Source organism: Cebus imitator, unplaced genomic scaffold, assembly GCF_001604975.1.
Source record: "Cebus imitator isolate Cc_AM_T3 unplaced genomic scaffold, Cebus_imitator-1.0 Scaffold28, whole genome shotgun sequence".
NCBI classification, from domain to species: domain Eukaryota; kingdom Metazoa; phylum Chordata; class Mammalia; order Primates; family Cebidae; genus Cebus; species Cebus imitator.
Window position 1 is genome coordinate 6,799,045 of NW_016107343.1, and position 12,930 is coordinate 6,811,974.

The window sequence follows — 12,930 nt, forward strand, 5'->3', positions numbered from 1 at the left end:
TCTTTCTTCTTCTTGTCGTCCTTGGGGGGCTGTAGGAGGGCAGCGGTAATGCAGCCAGGTCCTCAAATAGCCCCAAACTCCCTTAATACTGCGCCCCCAGGCCCCGCAAATTCCACCACCGGAGCACATGGGCAAAGCAATAACCGCGCCCGTTCCGCCCCGAGGCCGGCAGGCCAACAAGCGCTACTGTCGAATGCTCCCTCCCACTGAGTCCTCAAACCCAAGAACCCCGGCGACTTCATATCCCTGAAGCTTACCATTGCGAAGCTCGGAGAGCAGCGGCGAACACTACGACCGCGCTAAGATGTCGGACAAAAAGGAAGCCCTGCTCAAAAACGGGCCCAGAAACCTCCGTCCGCTATGACTACTTCCAGGGCAAGAGGCGGAGCCAGGCGGAGGAAGTCCCACAGCGAAGCGCTCGTCCTCTGGCTTGAGGCGGAAGGAAGTGGACTCCAGTTCCCAAGCCGTACAACCTATACACCGCCCCAGCTTGTCGGAGTCTGCGCTAGTTGTGACGCAGTACTATACAGTAGTAGTGTTTTCCGGTACTGATAAACGACAAGCAATGCACCAGGTCTCGGCAGCTAGCTTTTCGGCATTAGTAATAACCGAGCGTGTCGCTCCCAGTGCGCAGGCGCCGCATGGGCGGTGCTCGGGGTCCGGGGGGTGGAGGCTGGGGTGGGGCCCGGGGCAAGTGCTGTGTTGTGGTTCCGGGTAGAGGCCGAACGCCAGTCCCTGAGCGGCGGTAGCAGCAATGGCGATTTTTAGTGTGTATGTGGTGAACAAAGCTGGCGGCCTGATTTACCAGCTGGACAGCTATGCGCCGCGGGCCGAGGCTGAGAAAACTTTCAGTTATCCCCTGGATCTGCTGCTCAAGCTACACGATGAGCGTGTGCTGGTTGCTTTCGGCCAGCGGGACGGTATCCGAGGTGGGCTAGCCTCGGGCCCTGCGGAGATGGAGGGCGGGGGGCGGGCCCCAGTGCTGCGGAAGTGGGCTAGTTGCAGGTGCGGAGCTGGGAGTAAGGGGGTGGTGTCGGGTCCCTTCTCCCTGTGGCGGAATCCTGGGGCTGCAGCTTCCCTGACAGCCTCACCTCTGCAGTGGGCCATGCAGTGCTGGCCATCAATGGCATGGACGTGAATGGCAAGTACACGGCCGACGGGAAAGAGGTGCTGGAGTATCTGGGTAACCCTGCTAACTACCCGGTGTCCATTCGATTTGGCCGGCCCCGCCTCACTTCTAATGAGAAGCTCATGCTGGCCTCTATGTTCCACTCGTAAGTCCCCTGTCTCGGCAGCGCTTGTAATTTCTTTGCCTCTTCTTAATTTCTCTACCCCTTCTTAAATCGTGGTTCTGGTGTTGTGAAAAACGCAACTGATCCAGATCTAGATTTTAGGTAATAGTGGCAGTGGTATCATTTTTTTTTTTTGTACGGGGGCGGGGGAACGGAGTCTCCTTCTGTTACCCAGGCTGGAGTGCGGTGGCGCGATCTCTGCTCACTGTAACCTCTGCCTCCCAGGTTCAAGCGATTCTCCTGCCTCATTCTCCTGCGTAGCTGGGATTACCGGCGCACGTCACCACACCTAGCTGATTTTTGTATTTTTAGTAGAGACCGGGTTTTGCCATGTTGGCCAGTCTGATCTCGAACTCCTGACCTCAGGTGATACACCCGCCTTGGCCTCCCAAAGTGCTGGAATTACAGGCGTGAGCCACGGCATCTGGCCGAGGTGTCATCTTAATTAAAGTCAGCTTCTCATCTCTGAGCCTTGCTTTCTTCATATTTAAATAAAGCCAATTGAACTAAATGATCTTTAAAAATTTCTTCCTGCTCTCAACTATGGTATCAAATGTGCCAGCCTTTGCTTAAACACAGGCTAAGTAGGCGTGGCACATATTCCTAGAGTGTTCATTTTACCCAAAGTTTTAGATGTTAAATGTCTTTTTTTGTTTTTTAAAGATGGGGTTTCACCATTATGGCCAGGCTGATCTTGAACTCCTGACCTCAGGTGATCCACCCACCTCGGCCTCCCAAAGTGCTAGGATTACAGGCATGAGCCACCACGCCCGGCTAAATGTCTTATAACAAAGTATGAATGTAAAATGTTTGCAGAATTCAGATGAACTTAGAAATTTTAACACTACTGCCAGACAGTTCACACTACTTCTCCTGACTGTTCCAGGCGGTACTGTGAACTCAGCAAATAGGGACACTTCAGTGGAGGTTTGAGAAGCACTCCTTCCTTAGAGCAACTTTGCCTCCTTTGCATGTAGGCTCTTTGCCATCGGCTCTCAGCTGTCTCCTGAACAGGGAAGCTCAGGCATTGAGATGCTGGAGACAGATACATTCAAATTGCACTGCTACCAGACACTGACAGGTATGCATCTCCAGGTAGGCCAGAGGAATGTGATGGAGAAGAAACACTCACAGGTATGCATCTCCAGGAGGCCAGAGGAGTGTGATGGAGAAGGTTGGGGGAAGGGATTGACCAAAGACACCTTTGGTAAGCAAGAAGAGGGGGTGTGTTGTTTTTTTTTTTGAGATGGAGTTTCACTCTGCCACTCCAGGCTGGAGTGTACTGGCGTGATCTCGGCTCACTGCAGCCTCCACCTCCTGGGTTCAAGTGATTGTCCTGCCTCAGCCTCCCGAGTAGCTACAAGTGCCTGCTACCATACCCAGCTAATTTTTTGTGTTTTTAATAGAACTGGGTTTCACCATGTTGACCAGGCTGGTCTCAAACTCCTGACATCAGGTAATCCACCTGCCTTGGCCTTCCAAAGTGCTGGGATTACAGATGTGAGCCACTGTGCCTGGCCTTCCTGGCACAATTCTACAGACACATCTGTCTGTTTGTTTTGTGAATCCAAAGCCAATATTTAATCTGAAACCGATTTTGTCCATGCCACCCAGCATGTTCAGCACAGGTTATCTTGTGTTCAGATAAAACTTAGCTTAATGCTGTTTTCTGTTGCATTTACTTTGGAAGGTGTTAAGTGTTTTTCCACAATGAAATTTGAAAGCCAAATGGATATGACCTTTGGATTGCGAGTGTCATTGCTTCACCCCCTTAATTTATTGAAAACTGCCTGAGTTTGTCCCCTGCCTGGCAATGTTTCTGCTGAGGGACTCCAAAACAGTTAGTAACTGGCAGAGGTAGAACTCAAAGCCTGGTCTTAATCAGCTGGGCAACATAATAAAGTCACTTTACTTCTCTGGTCTCATCTGTAGATTCAAAGTCTTGCCTTTCCTGCATTATGTGGTAAAAGAATAAAATTAAAATGGGCTTATGAAAGTGTTTTGCAAAATTGAAAGTGCTGTACGAATACAGATGACACTATTTGCTCCAGTGTCTACCCTTTGGTAACCATTCTTGGTCTCTCTCCAGGGATCAAATTTGTGGTTCTAGCAGATCCTAGGCAAGCTGGAATAGATTCTCTTCTCCGAAAGATTTATGAGATTTACTCAGACTTTGCCCTCAAGAATCCATTCTACTCCTTAGAAATGCCCATCAGGTAAGTGGCCCCACTTCCCAGATACTGGTTAAAGCCTCCTTGCCCCTCCTTGTGTGCTCTGCCCAAAGTCATTTGAAGCATAGCAGAGTATTACTTTTAAGTAAGACAAGAGGACAGGCTGGTGGCTCACACCTGTAATCCCAGCACTTTGGGAGACTGAGGGGGTAGGATCCCTTGAGCCCAGGAGTTTGAGATCAGCCTGGACAACATAGACCCATCTTTACCAAAAAAAAATAAAAATAAAAATAAAAAAATAAATAAATTTAGCCTGGTGTGGTGGCAGACACCAGCTGTTCCGAAAGCCGAGGTGGGAGGATTGCGTGAACCCGAAGCTCAAAGCAGCATTGAGCCATGCTGGTGCCACTGCATTCCAGCCTGGGCAACAGAACAAGACCATGTCTCTAAATAAGTAAGACAATAGTCGCTGGGTGTGGTGGCTCATGCCTGTAATCCCAGCACTTTGGGAGGCTGAGGCAGGCAAATCACCTGAGGTCAAGAGTTCAAGACCAGCCTGGCCAATATGGCAAAACCTGGTCTCTACTAAATATACAAAAACTAGCTGGGTGTGGTGGTGCACACCTGTAATCCCAGCTACTCAGGAGGCTGAGGTATTGCTTGAACCTGGGTGGCAGAGGTTGCAGTGAGCCAAGATCATGCCACTGCATTCCAGCCTTGGTGACAGAGTGAAACTCTGTCAAATAAATAAGACAACAGTGACTAGCCCTTTATTTGAGAAAACAGATTTTCCTTCGGGTTTATGGTTTTGTTGTGTTTTGAGATAGAGTTTCACTCTTGTCATCCAGGCTGGAGTGCAATGGCATGATCTCTTGGCTCACTGCAACCTCTACCTCCTGGGTTCAAGCAATTCTTCTGTCTCAGCCTCCCAAGTAGCTGGGATTACAGGCACCTGCCACCATTCCTGGCTAATTTTTGTATTTTTAATAGAGACAGGTTAGGGTTAGGGGTTTCACCATGTTGGCCAGGCTGGTCTCGAACTCCTGACCTCAGATGATTCGCCGACCTCCACCTCCCATGATTTATGTCTGTCTTCAAGCAGTTTACCCTGGCTTAAGTAGGGAGAAACCTCAGGCTTCATGTTGTTTTTTTTTGCCCACCTTGGGCCTGGCTTAGGTGTGAGCTATTTGACCAGAATTTGAAGCTAGCCCTGGAGGTGGCAGAGAAGGCTGGAACTTTTGGACCTGGGTCATAGGCTGAACCTGCGATGGACCCCCACATTCTGAGAGTTCCCGCAACAGGAATACTGTTTCCACTCGGTGGAGATTCCAGCAGCCTTGTTAGTGCACTTGAAAATGGGAAAATGCTGACCCTGATGACATGTGCTGATTCCTGAGCCTTAACACTATGCTCTTTCCTTCTGTATATATCATGGTCTTATTTTCCAACTCTGTACAGATTTATTTATGGAGGAGAAAGGTCCATAAATGTTGTAATAAACATTCCTTTGATCTTGGTGTTTGCTATCTTAATCGATGGTTTTGGGGGAAAGGTACAGGAAGGGAGACAAAAATGGTTAGGGAATTCTGCAAAGATGATATTCTAGTAAAAAACCTAACAAATATGTGTTCATTAAGTAAATGAACATAAGACTTTGAAGTGTGTGCACTGGATCTAATCCCAGAATTGCTGCTAATTTCCTGGGGTCCTAGGCTGTTGGCAGCGGTGGTGGTGGTTGAAACATATATCAAGCATTTACAGCCAGGTATTCCTGCTTTATCTCACTTGATCTTCACCCTAACCCCAGGGGGTACATTCTTTTACAGACAAGAGATTTGCAGACTTTCTGCCTCAAAGTCTCCAAGCTAGTTACTGACAGCCAGGGTTTGAACCTAGGCTTTCTAACTACACACTCAATAAACCACTGTTACACTTCCTCCCTCCATCAAGTTGTTTAACCTGCCCACAACCCAATAGTTTTATCTCTAAAATAATCATTGAACTAGTCAATGTTCAGGTGAAGGCAGAGGAGGCTTGAGCCTTAAAGAAGTCCATCTACATTTCAGCTTCCCCATTCTAGGGAAAGACGCAGTCTCTCCCTTTGGGGTGGAAAGAGCAGGTATTGATAGTGTTTCCCAAGGAAGCTGTCTCATTTTGAAAGAATCAATCACCAACAGTGTTCAGTATCAAATCGTTTTAATCTTCTATAACAAGTCATCCTTTCTTCCCACCCATACCCAACTGTGCCTTGGGTACTAGTGAGAGTGATGGCCTCCTCTCTTGCCCTGGAGTCTGAGGTATTGGCAATAGCAGTCACTCACTGCTGAGAGGACTTAGGGCCCAGCAGAAGTCAAGGGCCATTAGCGCCCTGCAGCTGCAGGGAGGGACAGCCGCACATCAAGTGGGGATGGAGTAGGATGGGGGCAGGACAGGACCTAGGAAAAGAAGGGTACAGGAGGCTTCCTGACTGCAGAAGTTTCCTGTTTGTCTGCAGGCTGGACATATGAGCAAATGGAGTCTAAGGCCAAACGTTATCTTTTAAATAGAGCATAGGATCAGGGAGCTGAGACCTCACTAGCCGCTGATAACTTCCAGCGCCACCTGGGTGAGGGAGAAGGCGCAGAAACAAAGTGAAAGGTTCAGGGCTAGCCAAGCAGGCCCCTCCTTTTCTCCCCCCACAAGGTGCAGGAGGAAGGCCACCATGGGATGGTGCTCCAGAACCTAGACTCTGTTCACTCAGCCTTCTTGGACACTTGGCCCATCTTGGTGCGGATGTTTCGTAGGAGGAAGAAAGCAGCTGTGCTGGCTGCACAAATCACTTCAGCCACCCAGAAGGCTGTGCTCCAACTGTAGTGCTTGGCAATGGTGCTGAAGGGCAGCCCGGCCAGAAAGCCGCCCACTGTCAGGGGGAAGGGGAAGATGCTAAGCCAGTGGTGCTAGCTCCAGCTTCTCACTGGCCTATATGCAAAGCACAGGTGGGGGTGAGAGAGACTCTAGAAGGTAACACTTACCATTGGCCATGAGTCCCACAATGGCATGAGAGGTGCCACACAAGTTGGAAGGGGCACTCTCGTTGGCTATGACTCCAAACAGGGCAATGGGACCATACGAGGAGAAACCAAATATAGCTCCCAGTACCAGGATCCAGAGCTGCAAGGGCAGAATGGAGTGGCACTCAAGAGTCGGAAAGCCTACCTGCCTGCCCACCCCTGCCAGGGCAAGGAAGGCTTGGTCCCCAGGAACAAACAGTAGCTGTAAAGGGACAGTAACTAAGTGACCCTCCTCCCCCCACTCCCCAACACAATTGACAGTACAGAGCTAGAGTAGATGCCATATTGAGCCAACCCAGGGATCTAGGTGGGCAGGGAAAGGAGGTACAGAAGTCATCCCTGAGTTGGAGGCTGTGCTCAGGATTTACACAAGCTGGACAGGCTAGGGGTGTGGCAGAGGGGTAGGACAAAGGTGAGACAGACCAGGAGAAAAACCAGAGATATCTTTAAGGCACCTCGCGCTCCGTAAAGCCTGTGAGCTCCGAGAGAGGGTGAAGAGCCAGAGTCCAGAAAGCAACATCCTAGTGGAGCACAGGGAAGAAAAGAAAACCAAGCCCAGAGTGGAGGAGGAGAACCCAGATACAGAGAGAGCAGTCCAATCAGAACTGAAAAGGGAATCTGAGAGGCAGAGAAAAAACTGGCCCAGGCTAGAGCCAGGAGAGGGAGACAGACTCAGTGGCCCTTGCTTTCTCTCCTTGGGCCCTACCATGAGCCAGGCCGTTAATTACCTTGGGGGAGTCACTGGTCACTGTTACCCGGAAGAGGTACATGGACACTGTCATGCCAGCCATCATGAATAGCAACAGGCCATGGCGAGGGTTCCCGTAGATGGACAGTCCCGCCTATGGATGCAGTCCTGGCAATGTCAGGCTCTCAGAACAGGGCAGAGAACCCCCCACCCCTGGACTCTGACACAGCAGGGCCTCTGCTGACAGGTCTTTGGCAATCCCACCACAGTTCTTGGCCCTGGGCAGCTCTGGGAGGCCCTGCGACCTGCTCATTACATTCTGAGGCCAAACTCCACAACATCCCTTCCTCCCGCTTGGGGCAGGACCAAGACACGTGCTGGGGAATGCCCCTAGTCTGTTCCTAACCCATTTTCCTGGGGCTGTGGAGAAGCCTACTTAGCCTTTCTAAGCTAGGCTAAGAAATATTCTGGCTGTCCTTCACATCAGTTAAAACTCTCCCCAAGAGCCTTACCTCCACATCTCTAGGAAAGCTAAGAGCAGCTTGGAATCATTCCCTCTTCACCCGGTCTAATCCAGCAGATGCCAACCTGCCTGTGCCCTGGGACTCCCTTCTCTCCAGTGCCTGTCCCAGCCATGCTGTGAAGACTGAAAGGGACCCTTCTCCTGTCCCTTCTGCCCACTCACCTTTGCCATGGCCCGGTCTGACAGGTAGCCAGCTGCGATGCTGCCTACAAGGCCCCCAACTTCCAGGGCACTCATGTAGGAGCTACCTGCAGTGGGGATTTGTGGGAAGAGGAAAGGGAAGGGTGGAAGGGTGTTACACATTGGGGTCATCCCACAATGGCTTAAACCCGGAGAGGTACAGGGTCCCCACAGGTGACTGACTATAACTGCCTGAGTAGTGCCCAGCCTCAAGGAATGAATAAAGAGGATAAAGGGAAGCAAGGTCTGAATTTCCATCCCCTGCATTGGTTCCTGCTTCTTATGCCCACCCCTCCCCAGTGCCCATCTTACCTACAAGGACTGACTGTCCTTTCTCCTGGATAAGGAAGAACTGGCCCCAGTCAGTACAGCAGGTCTTTACTCCAAACACCACAAGGTAACCAGTAGAGAGCACCCACAGGTAAGGGGACAGCAGCAGCTCCTGTAGGGTGCCCTCCTCCTTCAAGGAGCCTGGAGGTGAGAAGAGGCCAGGTGTCAGGCTCTGCCCTTACTGCTCTCCCCATCCTGGGCCCCCACCATTCATTAACCAGCCACAGGGGCAGAGTCCATCTGCACAGCCAGGGTCAGCGTGAAGGATATTCCCTCAACCCTCTGCTGTCTCCCCGTCTCCACTGCAAGCTCAGTGAATGAAAGAGAAACAGGACCAGGGAGGATGGAGGAAGGCACCCAAGCCACTGAAGCTCATGATTCTATCTATCCAGGAGAGGGAAGTCTGTGCTGTTGTGAGGAAGAGCCAGAAAATAACATGAGTCATAGCACTTGTTGGCCCTGCCACTTGTCTGGTACTTAACCGCCTCTTGGGATGGAGTTTTGTTTACTCTCCATGTAGCCTCCATTACCACCCCTTCCCCCACATCCACTGGCTAGCAGAGAACCAGGCAAATGCCTAGTGTTCAACAAAAATCTGCCCGATGAATGAGTGCCCCAGTGGTCGTCTTGGGTGGGGGCTCACCCTTCTTGCCCTTAGAGGGTGTGGGGTCCAGGTTGCGGAGTCCAACATCAGCAGGTTCATTGTGGATGAGCAGGAGACAGAGGAAGGCGACAACCACACACAGTGCCCCAGACAGGGCCAGCGTGCTGCGCCAGCTGTAGCTCTGGGCGAGGATGGTTGCCAGGATAGGGCCCAGCCCTCCAGCCAGGTTCATGCTGGTTGATAGGATGGCCCACCAAGTGCCAAATTGAGATGGCTCAAACCACTGTGGGGCAGAGGGCGACAAAGTAGGTGTCTAGCCTACTGCCCATATTGAGGGTGGGGTCAGGTGGGGCAGCCCCAGAAGCTCACATTACAGGGAAGAGGGAAAGGGCACTTCTGTTTGGCAGGGAAGTTCGCTCCTCTGCCACCTGATCCCACCACTCTCAGCCTCCTAAAATATCTTGACAAGCAGCAGGAGCTGGCCAGGAACTGCTCAGAACCTGCTATGGGTTGGGCGCTGAGGTGGTAGGTCAGAAGGGGTGCTCCCACATGCTCTTTAGGCATCCTCTATGACAATCCAAACAGGCTCTTTGGAAGCACTCACCTTCCGCAGGACCTTCCCACATGGCGGCCAGCCCAGCCCCTGGGCCAGGCCATTAAGGAACCAGAGAGCAGCAAAGACAGGTACTGTGGAGCTCCAGGAAAAGAATATGTTGACCAGGCCAACCAGGAGTAGTCCAGACGAGAAGAGCCAGCGAGCACTCATCTGGTCAGACAGCACCCCACTGACAAACTTGCTGATGGCATAGGCTGCCGACTGGCTGCTGGTGATGAGCCCTGCAGGGGAGGGGAGCAGGGCAGGGAACATTACACTGGGGGGTTAGAGACCAGGGGAGAAGCACAGGAGGGACGGAAGAAGGCATGGGGTCAGGTGTGGGGGGGTGCCCAGTGGGGTGGGACAGGTTACTTCCCAGAGGAACAGGAGGAGCCTGCGCTGCAATCTGACATTCATGGGCCCTACTACCTCAGCTACTCCTGTCTCACCATCAGCGCTAACCCCGGACTGACCCATGATTCTCAGCTGCAGGTGTCAGGGAACAAGCAGGGAGCAGGACATGGCAGCTCCGCCTCCCTGGGATTTGCATATGCCTGATTTCCCACCTTACCCTGGATGCCAACCCCCCAGCCTCTAGCAGTTCTGTTGCTCTTCCACTCAACATGGGGTGAAGGGCTCAGGACTGGAGTCAGGGACCTTGTCCCTTCTGAAGGGTAGCATGCCAGGCCACATAAAGTCATTGTGCCAGCTTTTTAGTTCCCAGTGCTCACAGTGTCAGTAGCCAGCACTCACCCTGAAGCCTCCACATGCACCCACACAGGTGTGAAAACCATGCTCAGAAGCCCCTCAAACACTCTCGGAATAAACAGTGCCTCCAGGGGCATGCACACACACATTCACACATATCAGGTAAGCAGCCCTCCTTAGCCCCGCATGCACCCATGTCCATGGGTCTCAGAGCCTACTCATCTGCCACATGTAGACTGGCCCCTGGCCTCTACTGCACAGACACTCCACCCACAAGACATGCCCATACGCAAACACCCAGTATGTCCTGCTGTTCTGTGTCCCCAGGCCCACCACCTTGCCGTTTCAGGGCTCACCCAAATCATCCTTGTCCAAAGAGATCTCTTCCACCAACGATGGCATGACAAAGGAGAAGGTCTTGCGATTGAAGTAATACAGGCTGTAGCCCCCAAACATGGCTGAGAAGATCACAGTACGATAATAGCCATACCCCTGGGCTGCCATGGTAGAAAAGAGCAGGCCCTACCAGCCAGGACGCACAGCCTCTGACCACAGTTCCTGCTTGCCGCTCTCACGGTTCCCAGATCTGCTGAGTTGGGTTTTTTCTGCTCCCTCCTCCACACAGCCTCCCAGGCTCCCTTTATAGCCACCTTCTGGACAATCATTAAGCCTGGGGCAGCTCCAAGGGGACCCAGTGTCCTAAGGGAGACAGAGAAAACAGGAGATTACTGAGCACCAAACTGTAGGGGGTGGAGGAGGTCCCAGAAGCAGGCATGCTTTTGAGCCAGGCCAGCACCCTGTGTCCCCAGGATTTCTGCCTTTACCTCCTCTGTCATGTCTGCTTGCCTGTGAAACCAGCTTTGATTAAAGGTTCAACCTAATTACTTTTGTCTGCATGAGCCCAGGGGAGGAAGGGGTGGGATGAGCAGAAAAGTCCTCTCTAGCCCTGCTTCCTCAGTCACAGAACCTTCTCTATTCATTCACGGAAGACTTATTAACTTACTAGCGGACAGGTACTGCAGTTGGCACTAGGTTAGTTTCTACACGCACTCCACCACCCCACCAAAACAAACTGTCATACAAATACCCCAGCTGTCTCACTTCTAAGCCTTCTAGAGCCGGCCTCAATCCCTGGAACTCTCAATCCTTAGCACATAATAGATATAACGGTTTCCTACAGTTGTCCCCTGTAATTGTAAGCAAGGGGGATCCCCCAGTTCGAGTCCCACGGTGTCACATGGAAAGTCCCGCTAAGGCCTGAGGTCCTGATGGGTCCCCATTACCCTGTTACGTCAGTCTGGGCTTCCTTCAGGCTGGCTGGGGGCTGCAGGGTCTGGTTTCCAACCCGGGGGACGCTGGCAGGGGCCGCAACCAGAGGGACTGGGCAGTCTGGGCGGGAAGGTGCCCCGGCAGGCGTCGGGCTGCAGTGCACAACCGTCCTGCCCAGGGTTCCGACAACATGCCCCAGCTTTTCCGCTCAATTGGGAAAGCAAATGGAGCAGAAGGCGTAGGCACACGCGGAGCGGGCGATCGCACCTATTCTCCTGGAGGCCCCGCGCTCCTGGCACCCAGAGGGTCAGCCTGGTAGGGGAGGGCCGGGCAGCGGGAGGGGGAGGAGGAAAGGTGGCGGGCTCCTGGCACCTGCCCAGCCCAGTGTCTTCACGCTACCCTGGACACCCGATTGTGGGGCTGGGAACCACCAGGCCGACGTGCAGGAGCTGGAGAGGTGCGGAGACCACAGGACCGGTGCGATAGAAAGGGGTCGTGTGCTGGTCACCGGCAGCGCCTCGGTGGCCCCCAGACCCATGAATTGTCTCCGGAGCTGCAAGAACAGCTCCGGGTCTTACCGGAAGTTGGGGTTCGCCAACAACTGAGCCCCGGGACCTGAGAGCCCCCGCCCTTAGGCGATGCCCCTCCCCCGCAGGCCGCCCCCTACCTGAACACAGGCAGGAGGCCGAGGAGGACGGGGCGGGGCCAGCGGGAGCTGCGCATGCGCGACAGGCGGGGGCGTGGTCTTCGCCTGCATCTTCGCTTGCCGGCGAGGGCAGTTTGCAGCCCCACACCCCGGGGATGTAGCTTACTCCCGCCGGTCACGTCGCTCCTTGGAGGAGCACAGCGCCCCTTAGGGGCTGAGCACGGCGTGTCCAATTCTTAAGTGGTTACGTTGAACAAACCAGTTTTTAGTGAGTGCCTTCCTCTACAAAGCACACGGAACACGAAGGTAATAATCATTGTTCCCAAGTTGCTCACAGTCTAAAAAAGGTCTTGTAGGAGAACACAGTATTTTCTTTTCTTTCTTTTTTTTTTTTTTTTTAAATAGACGGGGTTTCACCATGTTGGTCAGGCTGGTCTTGAACTCCTGACCTCAGGTGATCCGCCCGCCTTGGCCTCCAAAGTGCTTGGATTACAGGCGTGAGCCACCGCGCCTGGCCAGTATTTTCTTTAAGAAGAAATTACTGCAGTCTTCAGTAAGCACAATTTGGATTTTTTATTTTTTATTTATTTATTTTTGAGATGGAGTATTGCTCTGTCGCCAGGCTGGAGTGCAGTGGCGCAATCTCGGCTCACTGTAACCTCCGCCTCCTGGGTTCAAGCGATTCTTCCGCCTCAGCTTCCCAAATAGCTGGGACCACAGGCGCGTGCCACCACACCCGGCTAATTTTTGTATTTTTAGTAGAGATGGGGTTTCACCATGTTGGCCAGGATGGTCTCGATCTCTTGACTTTGTGATCCGCCCACCTCGGCCTCCCAAAGTGCTGGGATTACAGGCGTGAGCCACTGTGCTCGGC

At 52.6% G+C, this 12,930-nt stretch overlaps 2 protein-coding genes across 7 annotated transcripts; one reads left to right on the forward strand and one right to left on the reverse strand.

Moving 5' to 3' along the window:
• Positions 1 to 657: 657 nt before the first annotated feature.
• On the forward strand, positions 658 to 4,981 carry TRAPPC4 (trafficking protein particle complex 4). 2 transcript variants are annotated; one of them, XM_017523486.2, is made up of 5 exons: positions 658 to 929; positions 1,100 to 1,274; positions 2,270 to 2,373; positions 3,382 to 3,508; positions 4,640 to 4,980. In XM_017523486.2, the coding sequence occupies exons 1-5, from the start codon at positions 755 to 757 to the stop codon at positions 4,716 to 4,718; spliced, it is 660 nt and encodes a 219-aa protein (XP_017378975.1). In that variant the 5' UTR covers positions 658 to 754; the 3' UTR covers positions 4,719 to 4,980. The 2 variants fall into 2 exon arrangements, with proteins under 2 accessions (XP_017378975.1, XP_017378976.1); XM_017523487.1 differs by lacking the exons at positions 658 to 929; positions 2,270 to 2,373 and having other exon boundaries at positions 1,139 to 1,274; positions 4,640 to 4,981.
• A 661-nt stretch (positions 4,982 to 5,642) lies between these two features.
• On the reverse strand, positions 5,643 to 12,135 carry SLC37A4 (solute carrier family 37 member 4). Of its 5 annotated transcripts, none has more exons than XM_017523478.2 (10): positions 12,078 to 12,135; positions 10,498 to 10,840; positions 9,443 to 9,675; positions 8,878 to 9,121; positions 8,217 to 8,375; positions 7,887 to 7,972; positions 7,242 to 7,355; positions 6,969 to 7,034; positions 6,475 to 6,613; positions 5,840 to 6,362 (listed from the first exon to the last, which is right to left on the reverse strand). In XM_017523478.2, the coding sequence occupies exons 2-10, from the start codon at positions 10,643 to 10,645 to the stop codon at positions 6,196 to 6,198; spliced, it is 1,356 nt and encodes a 451-aa protein (XP_017378967.1). In that variant the 5' UTR covers positions 10,646 to 10,840; positions 12,078 to 12,135; the 3' UTR covers positions 5,840 to 6,195. The 5 variants fall into 5 exon arrangements, with proteins under 5 accessions (XP_017378970.1, XP_017378969.1, XP_017378967.1 ...); XM_017523477.2 differs by having other exon boundaries at positions 11,989 to 12,116; XM_017523479.2 differs by lacking the exon at positions 12,078 to 12,135 and adding an exon at positions 11,425 to 11,928.
• Between the last annotated feature and the right edge of the window lie 795 nt (positions 12,136 to 12,930).